This window comes from Leptidea sinapis, chromosome 24, assembly GCF_905404315.1.
Source record: "Leptidea sinapis chromosome 24, ilLepSina1.1, whole genome shotgun sequence".
In the NCBI taxonomy this organism is placed as follows: domain Eukaryota; kingdom Metazoa; phylum Arthropoda; class Insecta; order Lepidoptera; family Pieridae; genus Leptidea; species Leptidea sinapis.
Genome location: NC_066288.1, coordinates 2988954 through 3015889, shown reverse-complemented (window position 1 = coordinate 3015889; position 26936 = coordinate 2988954). Strand labels below are relative to the sequence as shown.

The 26936-nt window shown below is 38.6% G+C and overlaps 1 protein-coding gene across 2 annotated transcripts; it reads left to right on the top strand.

Moving 5' to 3' along the window:
* Nucleotides 1–637: 637 nt before the first annotated feature.
* On the top strand, nt 638–26936 carry LOC126971575 (exocyst complex component 3). 2 transcript variants are annotated; one of them, XM_050817885.1, is made up of 11 exons: nt 638–935; nt 1017–1165; nt 1236–1431; nt 2214–2468; nt 5762–6043; nt 8042–8224; nt 10707–10865; nt 11533–11640; nt 19859–20038; nt 23673–24071; nt 25596–26936. In XM_050817885.1, the coding sequence occupies exons 1-11, from the start codon at nt 843–845 to the stop codon at nt 25842–25844; spliced, it is 2253 nt and encodes a 750-aa protein (XP_050673842.1). In that variant the 5' UTR covers nt 638–842; the 3' UTR covers nt 25845–26936. The 2 variants fall into 2 exon arrangements, with proteins under 2 accessions (XP_050673842.1, XP_050673843.1); XM_050817886.1 differs by having other exon boundaries at nt 640–935; nt 5765–6043.

Here is a 26936-nt window from a genome sequence, read left to right as displayed (position 1 = left end):
AATAGATCTATTAAAGGACACATCAACTTATATGTCCTTGTATAAATTTGTATGTAGTACTGTAAATACATTGTAATTTGTAGATACATACGTTGTAAATTTGTTTATAATTATGTAAATACGTTATAACTTGTACATATACAACTAGTAATAGCATAGCGCAATTCGCGAACTGAACAGATAATGTAAATAGGTAGGTATTATTCTAAAAAGTTATGCAAATTACACTGGATTTGACTTTAAGAAAAGGGGAAAATTATTAGAGACTATATTACTGGATTTGGACTTACTAAAAGGAAAATATGGAAAATATTCTTTAGAGAATTATACATTAACGGAAATGGTAAAATAACTGATGACTTTAAGACTGGATTGGATTTGATGAAAGAAACTACTATAAATATTCGCTATCGAATATACATAATTGGAAAAGGAAAATGGAAATAATGTAAGATGAAATGAGAAAACTGGATTGGACTTTTTGTAAAACAAAATAGTGAAAATAATAAATACCAAAGAAATGAAAATACTAACGACAAGGCAGTAAGGCCCCTGGCTATAGCCTGTTCGAAAGAACGAATTAATATAAAAAAAAAAAAAAATGACTTTAGTTTATTATTACTAGTCCAATACTAGTCACAGAGTACCTTATATTTAGTAAAAACACAGGTACACTTTGTTTTGGTGTTTTGTTCCAATTTTGTTCAATTTTTGTGTATTTAATATAAAATGTAAAGAGTTTAGTGCAATATAATTATTGGTATCAATTACCTACCTAATCAACTATATTTATTATAATTTGAAAGTTTGACGTAACTGCTTAGGTTTACTTTGTAATCAATATGAGTACAATGGATGAAATTGAGGAAGAGGCTAAAGCAGCGGCAGAAAAAATGGTCATGAATATGATGCAAAGGCCAGGACAACTTGAAAAGGTTGACAGAACTTTATCATTACTTGATCAAATTTTTTAATATGATTATTGCCAAATAATAACTTTTGTCCTGAAACTTCAGGTGGAGCAATATAAAAAAAGGATAACTCATAAAAAAGCCTCAATTGAGGCACAATTAAAATCAGCAGTTCAAGGAAAACTTGATGGGGTCAGTGTGGGATTACGCCAGCTACAAGAGTGCTTAGATGATGTACAACAAATAAGCATAAAGTAATATACAGAACTATTTTTCATAAATTTTTTTGTTGTGATTACATTATATAAATGTCAACCTTTTTAGAATGGATGAATTAGAAGATCTTTTGAAAGGAGTACCACCACTTGTAGCCTCTCTTCAAGCAGTAAGAGAAGAAGATTGCAGGCACTCTCAATATGTTACAGCAATGGACAGTCTCAAACACATTTTCACTGTGCCAGAAAGTGTGGCAAAAACAAAGCAATGGATTGGAGAAGGAAAGTTACTGCATGCACATCAAGTTAGTTTCACAATTACTGTTCAGCTGTTTAAGTCAGTTTTGTCCCTGTGAGACCTAAATTTAACCTTTTTATCAATTACAAAACCTTGACTTAATTTTTACCATTTTAGAAACTATACCATACCTAAGGAATTAAATTATTTAACCCGACACATTCAACACTCTCTAAACATTGAATATCTCTTTTTTACTGTGATTTAAATGAGTGAGTGTGTATCTATGGGTATTATTTAATGTGTAGCAAAATAATGCTTATAGTAACAGTGATTTCATCTGTAAGCTAGTGAAACAATCTATTATAATAAGTGCAAATTATTTGATTTGTATTTTTATTTTACACAGACCTTTCTTTTGACAAAAGTTGAAAAAGAGTTATATTTTGGAATAAACCAGCAAATTGGTTTCCATTAGACCTGTCCTAGGTGTGTGTTGTTCGTATATGGTGTATACGAACACCACACACATGTGTATGTAAACCTGAATATTCCAAAAAAATATCTGTCTATACTCTCATTCAAAGGCAGGGCTTGGTGATTTCTTTGCTAATGCAATGCAGCATTTTGTTTATTGCATATACTCTGATAACCCTCAGGATTGTTAGTATATCGTTTCTGCATTTTAACAATATCTATAATATCAGGTTACCTTTTAAAACCTTACCTTTAAAAACCTTTTCTATTAATTTTAACAGTTGAGATAATTATAAAAATTGCTTCCAATATGATCAATATAAAAGTTTTATTACATATCTAGCATGCATTGTATAATTTTTTATTTTTCAGTGCCTTACAGACTTAGAAAACTCTAGAGATGATTTACTATATGAATTACACAGACTGCCCAACCAGTCATCACATGATAAAATAATGTTAAAAGCTTATTTTGAGGATGTTGAGATGGTGTCAAATTTACTAGAAAAACAAATCAAACTAATACTTGCAAGAACCTTAAACACTGTCCGTAAGGAACCAACAGTTATTGTAACTGCTCTAAGAATTATAGAGAGAGAAGAAAAGAGGGATCAAATGGCTTCACAAGTATGTGCATATTTTAAACAATGAAATGTTATTACTCTATGTCAGGGGTGCTCAAGCTTGAACTGCTGGCGATCTACCTCAAAATTGTTAGACTACGATCGATCGGCTCTGAGAGGCTTCAAGTATGTGTGATGAAGGATTGTCGTCTAGGTAGAGTGTCATGAACACTCTGATGATATAGATATTAGTTTTGTGCAAAATATGCATTTTTTTAGTCAAGGTAAGTGTAGGTCTGCTCTTAAATGTCAATGAAAAAACTCATTATTATTCAAAATTGCGAGTTTATTGGTTCTTACAAAACAAACGCGTTCTAAAGTTCTAAGCTTAACTAAAGAGTGACTTTGGATGTTGAAGCGTGACACTGCATGTCCTGAGCATACTTTTCATAAGATGGTACGTAATTACCGATTTTAGTTTATTATACCGGGGTTTTTTTTTCGAGATCGACTCAAAAGGCACTCGCGATCGACCTGTTGATCCCGATCGACCGTTTGAGCACCCCTGCTCTATGTGCATTAATTTATTAACAAAAATTGTCATTTTATTATATTTGGATCCCATACACAAAATTATAAGAATTATGTTTATTCTTACCCATGGATAATTAAAAAAAGTATGAAATGGCTGTTTTGTACTGAAAAATTCAAACATTTAATTGTAAGCTGCTTTTTTTTGCTGTATCTATATTTCTAACATATCACATGAACATATTATTTATGCTTTTGCGATAGAACTCTGGGACCCGGTCTCAACAAACTATCTGTAGGTTTTTTACCATCTCAAAACTGTACATGTTGAGGAAAAAATAAATTTCTCTCTTCCTGGTTTGTAGAAGAGTTAAGTCCTAAAAAGATAAGTGAAAGGTTGTCTGTGCCAGGCCTGTCTTATTTCCCGTGTAAGTATCGAAAACGTAAGTAAGTGCGGCGGCCTCTGCACAGTAGGCCAGCCAGTAGGGACTTAAGAGCGAGCAGAGACGCACGCGCGAGCTTTTTTTTTTAAGCGTCCTTAAGACGCTGAAACAATCTAATTTAAAGTGATTATTATTGTAATGAAATAACCATTCCTGATAGCTACCTATTTATGTCCTATACACTTAAGTATGTCATGGTCTTCCAAAACATTCATTACTGTCTGCAACTAATGTAGGTTTGACAACGAAAGAATAATGATTTAAAATTACGATTACATACCTATTATATTAGAAAAAAATGAGCTATTTTTATAATATGGCCTTATACTAGGTAGGTACAGTTTTAGGTAAAGAAGTCAACCCTAATGTCGTCAGAAGAGGTAAGCCACGCTATAGAAAGAGAGGCAACATCTAGGAGAATAAAAATATAGGTTGGTAGTGCTGTATGATCTGAATTACACGTTATTGTATAACCGCAAGAGTTCCTATTTCTTTAAGTGATTTTGCGGAGTGAGGCTTCCGTACTTGTACTATTATATATTCTTTGTCTGTGCTCAGAAATGTTTGTATTTCAGGAATACTCTTGTCTATCCCTGCCGATGGCGGTATGACTGTACCCCAATCGTTGCCCACACTTGTGTACTTTAATTTTAAAAGTTACAAATAACAAAAAACATTAAACAGAATTTTTTTACAATACAGATGCTAAACAATATCTATGGGTACTTCACACCATGCTCTATAGTGTTATATACAGTAAACCATTTCTTATTACTTTATCCAAGTTTTAAACAACTAAATGGGCATATTTCGTCACAAAATAATATTTAATTTAGTGGACTGTATCCTATAATAGCAATACACAAAAAAAAAATGTTAAAACAGCAAATATTTTAATTTTCTGCTATCATGCAAGTAGTCTTTGCAAATAATATTAAAACTACAATAAAATAACTAATGATGTCTATCAGCTGTTCCGTTAGACTCTTCTAACCTAAAATTATTACTGTGTCCTTTACCACCTTATTGAAATGGTTCATCAATTAGATTTATTGGTGTAATTTCTACAATTATTCTACGAGAGTGGCACTGAAAATTTCGGGAATCAAGGAAGTGACACAACATTACTATTTAAAAATGTATTTATTGCTTTTTGAAGTATTCTCCGACATTGACACATTTTTCCATACGATGGAACCAATCATTGAAGCAACCATTCCATTCGGAAGTTGGGGTCTCCAAAATGGCCGTTTTGTAGGCGTCCACAGCTTCATCAGGTCATGAAAATCTCTGACCACGCAATTTATCATTTATTTTAGGGAAAGTATAGAAATCATTAGGGCTTAGGTCGGGACTGTACGGCGGATGGTCTAATAATTCTATGTTTTCTTGCTCTAAAAACTCTTTTGTTCTGTGCGCGGTGCGAGAACTCGCACGACCTGTGGCAAACAAATGCTAGCATACCATTCTGCATTAACCGTTCCTTGTCCCTCAAGAGGAATAGTCGCAACATGGCCGGTTTTGGAGACAAACGTAGCCACCATTTTTTTTTGCAACACTCCGTGAACGAACAATTTTTGTTGGCTTTAACTCATTTTCGAACACCCAAACTCGTGACTGGTTTTTTGTTTCGGGTTCGTACGCGTATATCCAGGATTCGTCACCTGATACGATGTTGTATACAGCATTTGAGGATCCTGCATTCGAGAGTTCTGACGCACCAAGTAACGCGAGCCGCTTTTTGCTCTTCACAGAGCAAATGCGGTATCTATCGGGAAAACAACATTTTTACTCCTAATTGTTCATACAAGATTATTTGTATTTGACTCATGCCAATGTCTAAAGTTGCCTGAATCTCGCGGTATGCCACATGTCGATCTTCCTCAAGCTTACGCACAGCATCAACGTTTTCTTTGGTGACTGCAGTTTTTGGACGACCTTGACGGGGATCATCACTGAGCTTGACACGCCCACGTTGAAATTCAGCAAACCAGCGATAAATTGTGGTTTTGGATGGGGCTTCATCACCAAATGGAGAACCCATCCGGTCAACACACTGTTTTTGTGTTAAACCACTTCGAAAGTCATAATAAATCATCGCTCTAGAATTTTTCTCGAGTCAATTCCATTTTCTCAACGACTAAACAAGTTTGAAAAGACCTTGTGACAAGACCGAGAATCTTTTTTAAATAAATAAATGGTATTCGATTTTTAAAACCAAGGAGTTTTTAATTAAAAAGATTTTAATATGACAGGAACAGTGGAAATATTCCATTCCCGATACTTTTAGTGCAGCCCTCGTATTAATACTATAGCTACAACATTAAGTTTTCCTTCTTTTGCTTCGAAAGTTGTTTTTTTGTGTCAATAATTTACATTTCAGCAGGAAGATCAATCGGGATTTATGCCACCAGGTAGACCTAAAAACTGGCGCGCAAAAGCATTTGAAGTATTGGAGTGTGCCGTTGCTCAGCGTATTGAAGGCACCCGCGTTGATGAGAGAGAAGATAATAAGCTTTGGTTGATAAGATATTTGGAATTAACAAGGCAACTGATTTTAGAGGACTTAAGAGTTGTTAAAACTTTATGTGTGCCTTGTTTCCCACCACATTATGATATTGTTAACAAATATGTAAATATGTACCATACTTGTCTTTCCTCAAGTGTAAGTATATTTTGTTAATATTCTAACTTATGTTTATATAATCCTCAGATAAACTCACTGCTATTTCTTTAGAAAATTAAGGGTTTCTACTTGGTAGGTATAGGTAGGTAGGTATGGTATAGGTATACTCTATGAATTCCTTATTTTTTATTTATATTATACTGTTACAAAGGACATGTCGAGTTTTCACGGGAGTTTTTTTTTATTTTGAGAGTTTGACACTAAGGGACGAGACGAACAGGACGTTCAGCTGATGGTAATTGATACGCTCTGCCCATTACAATGCAGTGCCGCTCAGGATTCTTGAAAAACCCAAAAAAAATTCTGAGTGGCACTACAATTGCGCTCGTGTTCTAGAGACATTGACACACTTTTTACACAAATTATCTTGCCCCAAATTAAGCATGTGTTATGGGTTGCAAGACAACGATATATTTAATACAATATACTTACTTAAACATACACAAATACATATAAACATACATAAATACATTTAAACATCCATGACTTGGAAACAAACCTCCATAATTATCATATAAATGCTTGCACCTACCGGGATTCGAACCCGGGACCTCTAGCTTAGTATGTAGGATCGCTAACCACTCGGCTATACATTAGATGTTAAACCTCATTTGCCCAGTAACTTCACTGACTTCACTTCACAGACCGAACACTTCACGGCAGAAATAGGCGCCGTTGTGGTACCCATAATCTAGCCGGCATCCTGTGCAAAGGAGCCTCCCACTGGTAAGTCTAGAATGGAAGTGACCTTATGTCAATAAGTTAAATTTGATATTCTTGCAACATATTGTCGGTTCAGTTCCGATTTAGGGAAATCGTATGATGTGTATTCTCGTAACAAGATCGAACATAAATTGAGTTCACCGTTTGGTTGAGTAAGACAACTTCAAATATCATATAATAACAATATAAGTAACTTCATGTGAGCTTGTAGTTCAAAAGTCGATCACGCGTTGCTCCGATTCAGTAAAGTTCTAGGTTAATATAGGGGAATACGAATCTGGAACAAAACGTGGATGGTATCGGAACTTATCGTCCACGATTTTTAAACATGAATAGCGCCGCTTATGTTGAGTATAACAAAACTAGACGTTACGTAAACAACTTGTTAATTCTTAAAGTTTTGTTATTTTTTTCTGTGCGAAATCATTTGAGAATAATCCTTAGACACCGTACTTTTGACCGTTTGGTTCATTTGTGACTAAAGTTGTTATAGTGAACTTTAAGTGCTGTATCTAATATATAAAATTCTCGTGTCATGGTGTTATACTTTGAACTCCTCCGAAACGGCTTGACCGATTCTCATGAAGTTTTGTGAGCATATTGAGTAGGTCTGAATCGGACAACATCTATTTTTCATCCCCCTAAATGTTAAGGGTGGTCCACACGATTTTTTTTTAAAATTTTTTTGACATTTTTTTAAAAATTTGTTTGATTATGAGTCAGCATTAAAAAATACATACAACTTCAACTTTTGTATCGCGATTTTAATATCGGCAATACAACGTTTGCTGGGTCAGCTAGTTACAATATAATATATTCTATAATTGTAATTTTTTTTTTAAATACAATTCGGGATCATAATTGCAGTTAATACAATATGTTTTGGTGTAAATAACTGGCAAGAGGCTCACCTGATGGAAATCAGAAAACGTTTGCCCTTGCTTTATTTATATAATATTATAATAATATATAATATAATATTGACACACTTTCACACAAATTATCTTGCCCCAAACTAGGCATAGCCTTTACTATGTAGACAACGTTATATTAAATACAATATACTTACTTAAACATACATAAATATATATAAACATCCATGAATCGGAAACAAACATTAATCAAACATATTCATCATATAAATGATTGCACCTACCGGGATTCGAACCCGGGACCTCTAGCTTTGTAGTAAGGTCACTAACCATTCGGCTATATGGGTCGTCAAATATTTTTATTGGTTATCGTTGGTTACAGTTACAAGATGTGGTCCAAACTGGCCTGGAAGGTAATGAGTACGTGACTCTACTGTCATGGATACTGAACACATATCCTGGCCAGGAGTTAATGGGGAGCCCGGAACTCAACATAGATGTGTCAACAGCACCACCACTGCTGAGTGACGAAATAATGAACAGATTACAGGACGAATATTTACAGGTGATTCTATTTATTTTGGAGTATATGGTATTAAAAGAATGAACTAATGTACATATTATTAATAAAATTTATACGAGAATTTTTGACTATACAATATGTTATGTTTTTTAAAGTGATAACTCTCACTTCTAGGATTAATACACAAATAAAATTTGAAAAACAAAATTTTATGAACGATGCGAGATTCGAACCCACGACCTCCAGCGTTCCGTGCCGGTGCTCTAACCAACTGAGCTAACCGTTCGAGTACCGCCTCGCTGTAAAATTCTGTTCTATACTTCCAAAATGGCAACATTAACGAAATATATTTATTTTATATGTTAAATCAAGGTAAGATATCGAGAAGTTTAACTCCAATGAAATTTCCTGCTGTGTGAGTGATTGTCGTGCAACATATGTGCGCGAATATTCACATGGCGCTGGCTCGATAGGTGAGGAGCAAACATAAACTTGTTATGCCTACTACTCGGTTAAGTCGAGTTAATAAGTTTTTTTATTGGGCGATGTATATGTTTCTACAATATGATCCCAGAAAATGTACAAAACAAATGTGTTACGAAATTTAAAAGAATTGTTAAAAAACATTTGTGTGGGAAAGGTTACTATAGCATAAACGATTTTCTTAATGATACCACAGACTGGGAATGAAGCGAACATCCTCAGGCTCTTTAATTATAAATGTTTATTGCACGATATCACATTGTAATCCAAATTTTTATAAAAATACAGCCCGCTGAGTTTCTTGCGCCCGTTCTTCTCAGGTTTGAGGCAGTCTATTAATTGAATGGGTATACCACCATTTTTGAAGTTCAATAAATGATTTTTAATCCTATTTTGAATAAAAATATTTGAATTTGATAAAAATATCGTGTGTCCAAGCGATCAATGTGTCCGCCTGTTTCGCGGCTGACGTAGGCGCTAATTTGTTCAAGTAAAATGAAGGAAGAAGAGGCGTTGTAGTGTATGTCGGTGAATTAATATTTGTTACTGTACGAGTAGCATTTGCAAATCATTAAAACTCCGCTCAAATACTGTACTTCATCTGAAGTGGAAGACTGAATTTTGTCTTCATAAAACTCTTTGATTTGCGCCAGTTTACCGACAGAGCCGCGATAAGCATTCGTCATTGCCCGAATACTACGGAATGTGCCAAACTACCCGACCGGTTATTAACCCACCTTAACGCGAATATTCGCCGTATCCCGCTAATGAAGTGCCGGCGTAATATATCGACGCATCGACATCGCCTCCGGTGATACGGTCCTCGCAACGCACTCGTCGGGAGCGTTGCGGTTACAGGACCATTTTTTAGCGAGTCGTGTCGATAGGTACCTTTTACTTGTGACTGAATAATCGTCGTCACGTGGTTATTATCCGACGATTGAAGCGCAGATGCATTCAATGGTACAGGTGGCGCCTTTACATAATATTAACCCCATCGCAACACTCGAGTTAGGTATTATGTACTCATTAACAAAGGGTGACTAGACTAGAAATAAGGGATTGCTTGTAACTAATTCTAGTAGGCTTCATGAGATACATAATGGCTTTAAGGGTTAATGATTTGATTTCATTGAAATAATAAAACTTTTATAATAAAGTTCCAGCTACTGTTCAGGCATTATCTATAAATAAATTTAAATGTTTTATTAAAAAAAATGGCTCTGTCGTAAATCCTATTACTCCACAGCTGAATATATTATTTGACTTAGAAATCTATATATTCGCAATACAAACATTCCAGTTCATGACTTTACATAACATATAAAGTTCTTATTATAAAATAGGTATGCTTATATACTATTGTTTAGATGTCAGTCTTAGTTCTATTGCATTCATTATTAACATTATATAAAATTACATAGGAGACGGTAATCACTGCTTGGCTCTGCACAGGGTTTCCTAATGAGCCATAGGACCACAAAGGATTACATAAATTATAAAAAGAAATCATATATTAACAGAATAGACTTAAAAATGTACTATATATACTAACAAATAAAAGATTACAATAGCGCGCGCGTGTCTGTGTGTGTGCGTGTGTTGTGTGTGTGTGTGCGTGTGTGGTGTGTGTGTGTGCGTGTGTGTTTGTGTGTGTTGCGTTACCTATTATTATTATTTTTTACGATGATCTTTTATTATTTCTGTTTCTGTTAATACATTGAAGGTGCCTCTTTGTTTCTGTTTTTGACACTGAGACTGTAAATTTATATTAGGCATGAAGACCAATGTATGTAATTTTAATTACTAATAACAATGTAATTATATAATTAACAATTTTAATAAAGGTACTTATAACATTCATACAGTGAGCGGGCGCAAGGTACCTAATTTATATGGCAACTTTTACCGGGCACTTGTGTTTATATAAGCAAAAACCACGAAAAGTCGCATTCCTTATTTATTAATAAAAAAATTGCTCCGTTGGAAGTTGTTAAGAGTGATTTAAGTTAAATTATTATATAGGGGTATTTATGTTTAGAGAATGGAATCCAACTACCGGGAGTGGATGGAGAAGACCCTGGAGTCGGAGCGCGCGGAGTGGGGCGGCGAGCGGTCGCCAGACGTGGAGCCTCACACCTCCGCCTTCCACACGCATGCGCCCGTCATCATCTTCCAGATGATCGACCAGAACCTGCAGGTATGCAAGACAGTTTCTTTGGACATATTTCGCACTCATCGCTCGTTAATTTGTCAATCATTGTCTGGAGTGTTCTATTTGAAGAGTTCTCTCAAACAACTTGAAACATTATGACAGTATAGATTATATGCCTGATACTAGTTTTAAAATCAAGCAATTATATTAGAAGTTAAGTCATATAATTTATACGCGTTTTAGAGTAATTCGCTCGCTCGCTTAGCCTCTCAAACTGACGCGACACCCCGCGTGTCAATTTTGGTCTTTCAGCGGAGAAAGATCATGCATTGTGAGATTAAACAATCCCGCCGGGCGTCCTGCTCTTGTTTCGCTTCAACTTGAGCCACTACTCGCGTCAATTTGAACACGTCCATACAAGTTAGCTGACACAATCGGCGCGAGCGACTTCCGTCCCGCGTCCAGCGCGTTATTCACCTCAGTTTGAACAGAGCTTTAACTAGGATAGTCGTGTCATCGGCATATATTATACATTGTTGATTAATTACGTCCGTTTGTGCTGGCACAAACTTTCCGAGGAAAGTTAGGACGCAAGGGATGTTTAGGAACTTTGAAAGTGACATGTTGTAAAAGACTCAGACACTGAACAAACAAATAATATGTAAACAACAAATGAATGTTGATGTAAAAGTGAGATATGCCTTAATTTTAGGTGACGGAGACAATCAGCAAGGAGATCACCTTTAAAGCACTTCTTCTGAGTATTGAACAAGTGACTCGCTACGGGAATATGTACAGAGAAGGAGTGATACAATTTAAAGTAAGTAAATATTTTTTATTTATATTTCTATCCTGTCGACCAAATTGGGGACGTATTGAAAAAATGATAGTAATGAATGCAGATGAAGTGCGTGAGCAGGGCATGCATTGGTTATCCAGCGAGGTAGGCACTCGATGTCTAACTAGTCGTATTTGCGATTAATATTAAAAAATTTAGTTCCTGTTATAAGGATAAATATAAGTTCACTTACCAACATTTTTCTGTTGTTCTGTCAGATTGATCGTGTTTTTACCAAGATTTGTGAAATTATTCAAGTCACCGTAACCAGTATCATTCCACACAGTTTTCGTTGTAGAAAATAAACAGCAGGGGAAGCAGAACAATAAATTGGAATGGCGGCATCCAGCTAGCCAAGTGTATTTTTCGTAATACTTGGTATTGAAATATGTCATAATTTTACCTTTTTTTGGGTTAAACTAATATTTGGTATTGGTCTATTAAGAGAAACAATTTTTATTTTATCTACGAACGAAAATTGTGCAAAAGGATACGTAGGTACCTAATTTCTGTAAACAAATCGTATTTTCGCCACAATCGCGACACTGGAAATTCTCTATTATATTTTAATTCCTTTCTTGTTACCAATTTTAAACACAACACACACAGCAACTTCTTTTTTTTTCAATACAAACACTAAATATAATTAACAATAAACAAATCAACACAAAACAAATAACTAATGTAATTAGCTTAATAATTCACGCCTGTGATATAAAGTACACGAAAACACAACAACTAAAAAAATGGCGCTGTTATTGTTGATTTTTTTTTATAACTGGCTCCGTCGACTGAATGTCGACGATTCGGCCAACGTCAAGGTGGAGAGATTTTTTATTTTAATTTAGCTGATTGAAGTATATAGAGAGCTGATTTAAAAGGAAATTATCGGTTGATATAGCTGTGGTTTTTTTGTGAACTGAAGAATAGGCAACAAGAGTTAGTACGGTTAGTAATAAACACCCATAACACAACAATATTAACTACCTTGTTAGTAAATAATCTAAGTTTAAGGGAGAAATGTGTGAATGTAAGTGGGAATATGTGCCTAATAGAAGCGTAGAAAGTATGGAGGATAGAAATTACAATTTAATATTATTGCGGAAAATAAATTTGTAAAGAATCTTTATGAAAGGGGAATGGCATAAAGTAAGAAGAAAAGGGATGTTGATGTGGCGAGGGATATCATATAAAGGAATTGGAGGGGATAAAGGGTTGGATAGAACCATAGAATTTACCTTTAGTTTGTTTTGTGATTTGCCATAACGCATTCCATGAATCAATCAGAAAGTGTTTAGACATAGCGCGTAGATCTCGAGGAAAACAGTAATTAAATTTTAATGTTCCAGACTGAATCGCGTCTTTAGCGCACGAGTCTGCAATTTCATTGCCAGTTATCCCTAGATGACTAGGTATCCAAACTAATGAACTTCTATTCCCATTATGTGACATCTGTACAGGGATGCCTTTGTTCTTAAATTAATTGTGAAGTTGTTTGAAGATTTGAAAGGATTTTTTGTTAGGTCCAACAAGCAGCTTAATAAGTCAGACAAGATTAAAGCCTTGTTGATCTTATGTGATTCAACATAAGACACCGCCTCTGACAGGGCAATTGATTCGCCAGTAAAGATAGAATTCTGCGGGGGACTTTTGTAATTTAAAATTATACGGAACTTAGGGATCCAAACTGCCTTGGATCCGTCCGTGTACAACTTCACCCAATCGGACCAATCAGAAGATAAAATAGAATTAAATTTTCTATTGGCTTCAGGGCAGTGTTTAGTAATTCCAAAGTCAAAGAAAATTTTGGGTTGGAAAATGAGAGACTGATATTCTACTTCAAAGACTGGGCATAAGGCGATTGGTAAATGGGAACTGGAAAGGCTTTAAATTTAGTATAAGAATTAATTAACGGAGGCGGATCTTTATGAGACCAATATAAAGAAGTTTGAATAGTTAGAGAAAAAGAGTGCAGAATATCAAGAAGGGGGTGTGCGCTAAATTGGATTACGTTAGTGAGGAATCTATCGGCTAGGTACTGACGGCGAAGGTGAAGAGTTGGGTCTACACACTCCACTTGGAGAGCGTTGACGGGAGAACATTTCATAGCACCAGTTATGATTCGTAAGCATTTGGACTGGATTTTCTCTAATTTGGACAGGGCTATTTTGCTACATGGCTCAAGTAGAAAGTTACCGTAATCAAAATGACTACGAACGATAGCATTGTATAAAAGTTTTTGACAAAATGGGTGGGCACCCCAGCGTACCCACGAAAGGGCCCTCATAACGTTTACACCCCTCTCATATTTCTTAACAATGTACTTCAAGTGGTGAATACCGGAGAGCTTAGAGTCAAGAAAAAGACCTAGGAATTTAACATTATCCTTAAACGGGACTGATTCATCACCTACTGAGAGATTTATGACCGGTATAGTGCGTTTTCGGGAAAAAATAACCACAGTACATTTGGGAACAGAAAGAGTGAGGTTGTGGTCTAAGAGCCATTGATTCAGATAATATAAAGCAGAATTTAAGCAAGATGATGAAAAGTTAAAAGAAGATGAGATGGAGTATAGTGCTATATCATCAGCACATTGAAGAATTTTGCAGAATGGGCTAACAGTAAGGCCTAGGTCAGAAGTATATATATTATATAGGATAGGACTTAACACCGAACCCTGTGGGAGGCCCTTCCAGACAGTTCGAGGTGGGAGGAGGGTTCCTTGATGGCGGACGGAAATAGAGCGACCCATTAACATATTACAAATGATATTGATCAACCTAACAGGAATACTCAGCTGGTGCATTTTCTGCCTGAGTAGAGGAAGGTGAACGTTGTCATATGCCGCTGAGACATCTAGAAAGACCCCAACAACATGCTCGCTTCTAGAAAATGCTAAACGTCAGAAGTCTAAATTTCAGAAGTAAGGATGCTTAGGTTGTCCAGCGTACCCTTTCCTTTCCTAAAGCCATATTGGCTATTAGAAAGGAGATTTTTATTTTCTATTATCCAATCTAATCTGTTTTTTACCAAATTTTCCATAATTTTGGCCAGAACTGACGACAAAGCAATGGGACGATAGGAGGAAGCAACCAATGGGTCCTTGCCAGATTTAAAGATGGGTATAATAATTTGTGATCTCCAAGAATTCGGGATTACACAGGAGGAGCAGAACGAATTGAGAATATTAAGAAGGACTTTTTTGCTAGTGGTAGAGGATTTACAAATGAAGGAATAAGATATACCACCCGCGCCAGGAATCACGAAGGTGATCAAGAACAGATGTTAGTTCGGAGAAGGAAAAAGGATCGTTCAATTTGTCTGACTCGGAAAGGGTAGAAATCGGATCGGGGGTAAAGAGGCAATCAGATTCAGGGACGTAGGTAGGAGCTAGATGGCAAAAGAAGTCATTAATAAAAGAGTTTGGGTCATTGTTTGAAATGTCCGGCATGTCAAAACCTCTACGATACGTTTTTATATTGTTCCAAACGAGGGAAAGGGGGGAACGAGGAGATAAGGATTCACAGAATTGACGCCATCCAAGGGATTTCTTTTTGGAAGAAGTCTGGATGTGCGAGCAGAAATCTGTTTAAAGGAAATAAAATCTACCATGCTACAAGATGTGGAGAATATTTTCTCAGTATCTTTTCGCGAGCGGACCATGGCGAAGCATTCAGCATCCCACCAAGGAGGGGAAGAAATTAATTTTCGGTCAGGATTTTTTATGGGAATTGAAGCATTAGCAGCTTATAAAATTGACGATATGAACTTCTCATACATCTGGAGACAATTAGATGTTGTTATCTCTGTAAAAGAGTCACTTTCTGAGTCCTTAAGCAATGAAAATTGATGCCAATTGGCATTGGCGACTTGGTATTTGAGGAGAGGTTGGGAGGGAGAAAAGGGGGAAGATGGATGGGAATAAGAAATAATAATGGGAAAATGGTCACTACCCAATGAACTTGGTAGCACTAGCCAAGATAAGAGGGAGACTAGAGAAGGAGATGCAAGAGAAAAGTCTGGCACACTGATATTTTGTGCTGGGGAAACTCTGCGAGTGGCAGATCCATCATTGAGGATACATAAATTTATGTCATCAAGAAGATCTTAGAGGAACGAGGAAGATGGGTCAATAAAATGAGAACCCCAGATGGTGTGTCGGCAATTAAAATCACCTAATACCACCATGGGGCTAGGTATTGAGGAGAGGATAGTATTTAGTTCGAGAATGATGTTAGAATTGGGGTGAGGAATATAAACAGAAACAAAAGATATATTAGCAGCTCTGGCAGCTACTACATGTAAACCTGGATTATGTATAGGCACAATAATTTGGGAGAATGTCATACATGTATTAATCAGCAGTGCACAACCTGCCCAACCATCATCCCTGTCATCCCGGAGCAAGAAAAGCCTGAAATCCTAAAATGGGACCCAGGCATGAGCCACGTCTCCCGAAATGGCAAGGATAGACAATTTGTGTCGATTAATCAAATATGACAAATCATGTTTATGACGGCGAATGCTTCTACAATTCCATTGGAGAATTTGGAGACCTATAGGAGCCATTATTGCGGGAAAGGACTTCAAGTAACTGTTCAACCAGGGCAGAGACATTGTTCGGTAAGGCGTCCGAGAATTTGGACAGCATATTAATAAGAGAGCAAAGAAGTAGTTCAGCAAGATTATCATTTGGAGTGGGGAGAGGGGTTGATTCTATGGATGGCAATAGCTGCAAGGCAAAGCCGTTTGGCTGGGAAGAGGAGGGAGAGGAGATAATATTTTGGTGAGCCTTCTTGTAAGATGTTGAAGAAGTGCGGGGAGTGGAGGTCGCCGGTTGGAATTGAGAAGTTTGAGGAGTATCAGGGGGGGATGAGGTCTGGAGACCTGAGAATAAAGTCGTCTTGGTTTATTAAACCTGGTTGAAGCTTCCGAATAACTTATATTTTCCTGTGACATAACAAGTTTAATCGATTTTTGGCGAGCATGTTCGGGGCATTTACTATCGATGGCCATATGACTTCCACCACGACAAAGGAAGCAGGAAGCCTCCAAGTCATTAGTTGTGCATGAATCTCCGGAATGAGGTTGAGCGCATTTATAACATCGTGGCTGAGATCTGCATTATTTGGCTATATGTCAAAATCTGCAGAAGTTACGGCATTGAATCGTGGGAAGCTGGTAAAGGGAAACTGGGAGAGAAGCATGGTAGCAATAAACTTTATCGGGTAGGGATTGGCCCAAAAAAGTTAGTACCACTGAGTTGGAAGGTACCCATGTGGTAATGCCATCATTCCTAACCTTAACATTTAGCCTTCTCGCTCGAATTACCTCTCCACAATTTGCTGGTAACACTATGCCTTGAATAAGTTCTTCGAGGGACCAATCTATAGGTATATCGCGGACCACCCCCATACGAAATATTTGAAATTTCGGAATATACGCAGAATATTTGTTACATTCTAGAATATCCAAGTCTAAGAATTTGTTAGCTTTTTTCAGCTGAAATAAAATCAACTGAGATCTTATTGCGGCCAAGTTTCTTAATGCCTCCCTCTTTAATACCGGTTATATTATTTTTGTGGAGGAATTGTGCAAATTTAAGGATTTTCAATGCGTATCCCGACGCGGGATCTGGCTCAATTTTAGAGACATATACAGAGAATGGGCCTTTGTCTTCATCAGAGTATTTAAGGTTAGAGTCAGAGTCAAAACCAGGTTTCGAATAAATTGATTGGATCGATTCTGCCGGTGTCCTTATCTTCTTGCCATCAGGTTTAGTTATCTCCATCTCTGCCGTTCTTTTCAATGCTCTTGATTTGTCTCGGGGTATCCCCCCTATCATCAGGTGGCTCCTCCATACTTACTTCCACTTATAATTAGAAAAATACCATATACTTACCTAAAATAGTTATACCACCACCAAAAAAACACTAACAATAAAATCAGCACACCACGATCAGCGTTAACAAAACAAGAACCTAAATTCAACAACCTCTCTCAACCACGCGTTGAACCAAAATTCTATTGTTGATTACTATACAATATATATACATACATATTTCCGGAAATGTCATATTTTATATCTCACAATCATGAATTACGTCATGTACGATGTCAAAACTTATGGGAGCGTATTAAGGTTGAAAACTCGGACACTAAGCGAACGAGAAACGTCATAATAATTACTCATAAATCTTAATGTAGGTCTAATTTCTTTCGTGGGTTAATCCGTGACAGCTACTGCAGTTGTCAGTTCTGACTGTCATAAGCTTGCCTATCCGAAACGTGCCAAAGAAGTGAAATTGCGATGGTCATATTTAAGAACCATATACATAGTAATTGTATATTTTTTGCTGTGGACGTATTACCTTGACAATAAATTTTGTTATAGAAATTGAACGTATTCTACTAGCCTTCAGTAAGCGTTATCGGAACTGCCTACTTAAGGTATTTAGTATATCGCGTAACGAAAAACTTACTGGTTGGGTGTTCAATAGAAGTTCGATTATAGAATAAAAGAACTAAATTTATCTGAATAATTTGGAATCTAGTGTAGGTATATTATTTAGACTCTAAATATGGTAGGTAGGCTATGCCTATTGGCATATATGGAATGCACGCCCCTGTGGGTGAGGTCTGTAAGGATAGCAGTAACTCAGCAAGCCTTTCTGTTGTCTGTGCCTATCCCGACGGGTAAAGGCGTGAGTGTATGTGTTATTGAAGTGAAACTTCTAATGCGACTTCCAATAAGGTTGCCTTTAACGTTTAACGCTACCATGGCATAGATAGGGTATGAAATAGAGGTGGTCGTAAAATCAATAAACTGTTTTTATTAACTGTTTTGTATTCGTTAACGAATAACTGTTTTTCTTCAACGAAAAAATCTGTTGAACATAATAAGCTAATAAATTCAATCAACGTCTTCGCCCGTAACTCGCAATAAATGAAGAAATTGAATGCCTTACTAAAACAGTTTAATTCAAATGAGTTGACGAATTTGTGAACGAAAACGTTGACTTGATATTATATTGACGATATAGGTACTCCGTATAAATTAAATTTAGCAATGTTATTAATATAAAATAAAGTATGAACCTAATAAAACCCTAAATCATTAATAATTTTTCAAAACCCGTTGACGATTTAACAGTTTTTCAACCTGTTGACCATTGACAAAAAACAGTTAAATTAATTTAAAAACCTTCAATGACACACCTCTAGTATGAAAGCACTGTTGAACAGTGTCTGTTCACTGCCTTGTCTTAAACGGCGCTTATTGTTATTATTCGTTGCTAGCCTAATTAATAAATAAAAATATTAAGTATCCTAACAATATGGAAACAAATACTTAAAGCGCTTTTAAGAGTACATACATACTGGTGCTAGCACCATCTATCGGCAGATATTGACACTTGCGCAATCTATCTCGAACACCGATAATCGCAAGTAGTACTTATTAATTCACCATTATTTTATTTATTGAAGTGAAAACTTCTTTAGCAAATCACAACCATGATTTGAAAGTCGATGAAACGAAAAAGCAGACACATAAATTCATAATGGGAGATTCATAAGAGGAAGCATTATACGGTGTTTTGGTACCAGGCTATCATAGTTGAAGAAGAGGGTGTCTTATGTATGACGCGAGAATCATGTGTCATCCTAGCAACACGTACCAGGAGTCTATTACCAAAATCGAAAGCCGAAGTTTCGATCCGAAACGAAAGAACAACGACGAACTTCAAATTAAAACCTTTTGCGAAAGTACTTCGGATCCAAATAGTGCGGACGTTTTCGTTTCGGAACCATAGACACAAGTGAATCTGGGAAATAAGGTTAACGAAAGACAAAATGTCTAACGAAAGACAAAATGTCTAATCGCGAACTTCGTTGCGATCTTCGCATCCGAAATACTTTCGTAATAAGAAAAAGTACGATCCGTCAACCGAAATTTCGTTTTTCGTAATAGGTCTCCAGGACTTCATATGCCGTTTAGAGGTTCATGCACAATGCAGATTTCACTTCTGACATGTGTACATTGTACGCACGCTTTTTTATATTTAATCAGTGTTTTTGCCGTTGCTTTTATTAGCTTTAGACTTTAATAAAAGCTAAGCTGGATTTTATAAAAGGCAACCAATTCCTATCGTGCTGGCACTATGGCACAGTGGCTCACCTGATGAGCATGTTATAGAACGCCCACTTCGCGGACCGGTCCCGCGTGGTGTACTTCACGCAGCACATGATCACCATCGTCAACAACAGCGAGCAGATGAAGCGGCTGGCGCAGCAGACGCAGACCCGGCACTGGCCTCCCGCGCGGCACGACCCGCCCGCCGAGGACAAGTTCAACAAGGCGCTCGCTACCTTCCAGGTGATCACAATAACAACAGCGAGCAGATGGTGCGGCTGGCGCAGCAGACGCAGACCCGGCACTGGCCTCCCGCCCGCCGAGGACAAGTTCAACAAGGCGCTCGCCACCTTCCAGGTGATCACAATAACAACAGCGAGCAGATGGTGCGGCTGGCGCAGCAGACGCAGACCCGGCACTGGCCTCCCGCCCGCCGAGGACAAGTTCAACAAGGCGCTCGCCACCTTCCAGGTGATCACAATAACAACAGCGAGCAGATGGTGCGGCTGGCGCAGCAGACGCAGACCCGGCACTGGCCTCCCGCCCGCCGAGGACAAGTTCAACAAGGCGCTCGCCACCTTCCAGGTGATCACAATAACAACAGCGAGCAGATGGTGCGGCTGGCGCAGCAGACGCAGACCCGGCACTGGCCTCCCGCCCGCCGAGGACAAGTTCAACAAGGCGCTCGCCACCTTCCAGGTGATCACAATAACAACAGCGAGCAGATGGTGCGGCTGGCGCAGCAGACGCAGACCCGGCACTGGCCTCCCGCCCGCCGAGGACAAGTTCAACAAGGCGCTCGCCACCTTCCAGGTGATCACAATAACAACAGCGAGCAGATGGTGCGGCTGGCGCAGCAGACGCAGACCCGGCACTGGCCTCCCGCCCGCCGAGGACAAGTTCAACAAGGCGCTCGCCACCTTCCAGGTGATCACAATAACAACAGCGAGCAGATGGTGCGGCTGGCGCAGCAGACGCAGACCCGGCACTGGCCTCCCGCCCGCCGAGGACAAGTTCAACAAGGCGCTCGCCACCTTCCAGGTGATCACAATAACAACAGCGAGCAGATGGTGCGGCTGGCGCAGCAGACGCAGACCCGGCACTGGCCTCCCGCCCGCCGAGGACAAGTTCAACAAGGCGCTCGCCACCTTCCAGGTGATCACAATAACAACAGCGAGCAGATGGTGCGGCTGGCGCAGCAGACGCAGACCCGGCACTGGCCTCCCGCCCGCCGAGGACAAGTTCAACAAGGCGCTCGCCACCTTCCAGGTGATCACAATAACAACAGCGAGCAGATGGTGCGGCTGGCGCAGCAGACGCAGACCCGGCACTGGCCTCCCGCCCGCCGAGGACAAGTTCAACAAGGCGCTCGCCACCTTCCAGGTGATCACAATAACAACAGCGAGCAGATGGTGCGGCTGGCGCAGCAGACGCAGACCCGGCACTGGCCTCCCGCCCGCCGAGGACAAGTTCAACAAGGCGCTCGCCACCTTCCAGGTGATCACAATAACAACAGCGAGCAGATGGTGCGGCTGGCGCAGCAGACGCAGACCCGGCACTGGCCTCCCGCCCGCCGAGGACAAGTTCAACAAGGCGCTCGCCACCTTCCAGGTGATCACAATAACAACAGCGAGCAGATGGTGCGGCTGGCGCAGCAGACGCAGACCCGGCACTGGCCTCCCGCCCGCCGAGGACAAGTTCAACAAGGCGCTCGCCACCTTCCAGGTGATCACAATAACAACAGCGAGCAGATGGTGCGGCTGGCGCAGCAGACGCAGACCCGGCACTGGCCTCCCGCCCGCCGAGGACAAGTTCAACAAGGCAAATAATCCATAAAATTGGCACCTCTAGTCCCTTTAGGCATTGTGCCTACGAGGCCTGCACTAAAAGTATCGGAAATTAAGGAAGTGACACAACATTACTATTTAAAAATTTGTTTATTGCTTTTCGAAGTATTCTCCGCGAAATTTGACACATTTTTCCATACGATGGAACCAATGATTGAAGCAACCATTGCATTCGGAAGTTGGGGTCTCCAAGATGGCCGTTTTGTAGGCGTCCACAGCTTCTTCAGGTGATAAAATCTCTGACCACGCAATTTATTCTTTATTTTAGGGAAAGTATAAAAATCATTAGGGCTTAGCCTGTACGGCGGATGGTCTAATAATTCTATGTTTTCTTGCTCTAAAAACTCTTTTGTTCTGTGCGCGGTGTGAGAACTCGCATTGTCGTGATGGAGGATGATGCGTCGGTTGCAGTTCTCTTTACGGAGTTCAGAAACGACCTGTGGCAAAAAAATGCTAGCATACCATTCTGCATTAACCGTTCCTTGTCCCTCAAGAGGAATAGTCGCAACATGGCCGGTTTTGGAGACAAACGTAGCAACCATTTTTTTGCAACACTCCGTGAACGAACAATTTTTGTTGGCTTTAACTCATTTTCGAACATCCAAACTCGTGACTGGTTTTTTGTTTCGGGTTCGTACGCGTATATCCTGGATTCGTCACCTGATACGATGTTGTATACAGCATTTGAGGATCCTGCGTAGTTTCTTTCGAGAGTTCTAACGCACCAAGTAACGCGAACCGCTTTTTGCTCTTCACAGGGGTATCCAAATGGGGTATCCATCGGGAAAACAACTTTTTTACACCTAATTGTTCATGCAAGATTATTTGTATTTGACTCATGCCTATGTTTAAAGTTGCCTGAATTTCGTGGTATGTCACATGTCGATCTTCCTCAATCAGCTTACGCACAGCATCAACGTTTTCTTTGGTGACTGCAGTTTTTGGACGACCTTGACGGGGATCATCACTGAGCTTGACACATCCACGTTGAAATTCAGCCAGCAACCAAGAAAACCAGCGATAAATTGTGGTTTTGGATGGAGCTTCATTACCAAATGCAGAAATCATCCAGTCAACACACTGTTTTTGTGTTAAATCACTTCAAAAGTTATAATAAATCATCGCTCTAGAATTTTCTCGAGTCAATTCCATTTTCTCAACGACTAAACAAGTTTGAAAAGACCTTGTGACAAGACCGAGAATCTTTTTTTAAATAAATAAATGGTATTCGATTTTTAAAACCAAGGAGTTTTCAATTAAAAAGATTTTAATATGACAGGAACAGTGAAAATATTCCATTTCCGATACTTTTAGTGCAGCCCTCGTACATAGAAATAGGACAAACCCTCGAAGCCAAACTCAGAATTCAGGCAGACGCAATACAATTATAATGTTGCGAAGGACACGTCAACGGTTACCAATGTAAGGGAACCTTTTAGGGAGTTTATAATATTCTATAGTCTGATGACAACAGCTGTTACGTTTTTACATTTGTTTACTTCTTTATTATTTCTTGTTGATTTTTTATTATTTACAATACTGTTTGTTATTGTTCGGGGGATATCTTTAGGAGTAGTTTTCAATCAAAGTGGTCTAGCAAATCAACGTGAACATTCAGTTCATGATCAGTACTAATGTGTGGCAAGTTAAAAGTACTATTCTGACTGCTGAGACCAGTAATAAATGTTTGCGGACTTATACTTGGGTGTTAGATAACTAATACGGATTCAATGGTTACTCGGTCCGGCCCTATACCTGATGGTTACCAGTAACTGGGACTGGCCTGATCATTAGGTAAATACGTACCGCCTTGCCGAAAGCATTTACATCTACTAAGCAATATTGGTAATACAATCGTGTTCGGTGGATTTACTTCAAACAAGGTGGCTTACATAATCTCATGTGGTTTGTTTGTTAGTTAGTGTGTTTCATATTCTCTGGGGTTTAAAGATTGCAAGTGAAAATAAAATAGATTTCCGCGTAATAATAACTTTGTATATTTGAAATTGTAATTTTTATTTAACTTTCAGAATTTAAGGGATGAAGCGGCTCAGTTTCTACTGGAAGAAGCATTCCTTGATTTGGAGCAGCATTTTGAAGATCTATTTACGATGAAATGGTTAACATCGACTATACCTGTAGATACAATATGCGTCACACTCGAAGACTACTTCCAAGACTACAACCATTTAAGGGAGAGGAACTTCGAATACGTTATTAATGAAGCCCAGAATTTGGTGTACAGAAAGTACATAACGGCCATGTTGTCTAAAAAGGTAACGTTCAAGACAGTGGAGGAAGCTCAGTCAGCGGCCACTAAGATTGTGAAGGAAGCGAACCAAATCAGATCGTTTTTCAAGAAGATAGCTCTGGCTGCGGAGGGTATCAATGTCGACTGGCCCTTTGAAGTTGTCAGCACTTTGGCTGAGGTGAGTTTTCTCCTGTTTGATATACTGATATATAATACTAGCAGACAAAGCAAACGTTGTATTGCCGATATTAAAATCGCGATACAAAAGTAACTGTTGATCGTAGATGGGTGAAAATTTGAAGTTGTATGTATTTTTTAATACTGACTCATAATCAAACAAATTAAAAAAAAATGTCAAAAAAATTAAAACAAAATTGGCGTTGACCACCCTTAACATTTAGGGGGATGAAAAATAGATGTTGTCCGATTCTCAGACCTACCCAATATGCACTCAAAATTTCATGAGAATCGGTCAAGCCGTTTCGGAGGAGTACAAAGTTTAACACCATGAGACGAGAATTTTATATATTAGATGACAGTAGCGGACCCGACAGACGTTGTCCTGTACACACGTGTTAAATTTGAAAAATCGATCCACACGTTAGGAGATCACTTATGTTAGTCACGCAGGAGAATTATGTATGGACTGTATTGAGAATCTAAAAAATCATCAAAATCGGTCCAGCCATTTAGGAGGTAGTTCAATTGTGAATCTAAACCATCAATCCACTTGAACACACACAGAAAAATTCATTTAAATCAGTCCAGCCGTTTAGGAGGAGTTCACAGTCAACACACGTACAGAAGAATTATATATATAAAAATAAATGATTATTTATAATTTATATTTTGGTTAATCAATCAATCAGTACATATAGTTAACAACAAATTTATTTAAATGTGTGTGTATGTTTCGATTTTAAAAGGTTAAATAGATAAATAGAATCCTTCTGGAAAACCTACAAATACTTCTTTAATGGCTCCTGTGTCTGTTCTTTTGAAAGTTTATAAGATTTTTTTTTTTTAGGGAACATAATAATATAATTATTATAATTTTGCCCCACTCGCAATACAATCTAGCCTTAACTTAGATTAATAAGTAATTCTACTTTAACTTAAACTGCTAGATAGATTAAACTGAATGTGTCCATTAACACATTTCTTAATGTCTCTATTAAGCGGAAGTCCTTTGTTGCCTTGTCTTTTATAATATCACTATATTTATATTGTGTTACACTCATTCACCAGCACTACACTAAAACAAAAGGTTTTATTCGTTTTAGTCTTAGAAAGAAAGTTTATGAGATATTACCAAAATAATATCTCATAAACTTTCAAATCTTGCTGAATAGTACTCATATTAGGGCTAAAATTTAAACTTAGCCTAATTTAGTTTACCAGTGGGAGGCTCCTTTGCCACAGCGGCGCCTATTTCTGCCGTGAAGCAGTAATGTGTAAGCATTACTGTGTTTCGGTCTGAAGAGCGCCGTAGCTAGTGAAATTACTGGGCAAATGAGACAACATCTTATGTCTCAAGGTGACGAGAGCAGTTGTAATGCCGCTTAGAATTTTTGTGGTTTTTCAAGAATCCTGAGCGGCATTATTAATAATGAGAAGGGCGTATCAATTACCATCAGCTGAACGTCCTGCTCGTCTCGTCACTTATTTTCATATTAAAAAAAGAGGTTATCTGTTGGTGAAGGTGCTGCGCTGCCAGGATATTGAGATGCTGTCGCTGGATCTGCACAGTGTGGTGGACAAGTGTCCCGAGGTGACGGAGGAGCAGCTGGCACGGCTCGTGTCACTCCGTGGGGACGTGCCGCGTGCGACCGTGCGGGACATGGTGGCGCACGTGCGAGCGACGCGGAGACCCGCACGGCTCTCGAACAACACGCCGCTCTTCAACCATATCACCTTCAACGACCGGCTGCTGGCACACTTCACGCTGTAGTCATACCAAGAGACCGGACACACCAGGAGACCGCGTCTTCCGACCGCTTCCTTAGCCGCGTAGCTCGAGAAAACACGGGGCTGTGAGAGCAATCGCGATACCGACCAGAAATTTGGGTTATGCCAGAATCATAAATAGAGCACGGCAATACTTCAAGCCGGCCCACGTTCTAGCTCGATCCATTTGACCGCGTGCAATGCAGAGTAGCTCGAATTATCGGGCTCTGTGAACGGCTGGATCACTTGGCGTTGCGTACAGACATCACTTTATTGTGTGTCCTCTACCGCATTTATCACGGGGAGTGTTCCGAAGAGCTGTTACACCTGATTCCTGCCGCCGAAATCCACCTTCGCACGACACGCCACAAGTTAGGATATCATCCCCACCACCTGGATGTGTGGCGGTCCTCCACAGAGCGGTTTTCAAGGAGCTTTCTTCCACGTACTACAAAGTTGTGGAATGATCTTCCTTGTGCGGTGTTTCCGGAACGATATGACATGGGTACCTTCAAAAAAAGCGCGTACATCTTCCTTAAATGCCGGCAACGCTCCTGTGATTCCTCTGGTGTTGCAAGAGAATGTAGGCGGCGGTGATCACTTAACACCAGGTACCCCTACATTCGTTTGTCCTCTTTTTCCATAAAAAAATCCCGAGCAGATGAAAATGTTGTCCGTGTCGTCCTTTATTTTTATTTACTCTTAATTTATTTGTTCTTGATTCTATCATCATGGCCATTTTTGGTAAAATGTGGCCAAAGGTCCTCAACTCAACTCAACCTCATATCTTATTTATTTTTATTACCTTTAAGTGTTGATACTAAATTTCATTAAAATCAGTTGGAAGAGTTAGCCATAAAATAGATTCAGTCAGCTTCGCAGAACCCTTTAAATTCATCTTTGCTTCTGATACGGATCTATCTATAGTCGGAAATGTAATTCGAGATCAAAAATGTAAACAAAGAAATGTCATTGTCAAAATGACAATTCAGAGATTATCAACATTTTTCTTGGTGGTTTCATAATAAACTTATTTTGTAATATAGAAAAATACATGTAAAAACATATAAATAAATATATTAAAAATATTTACAAA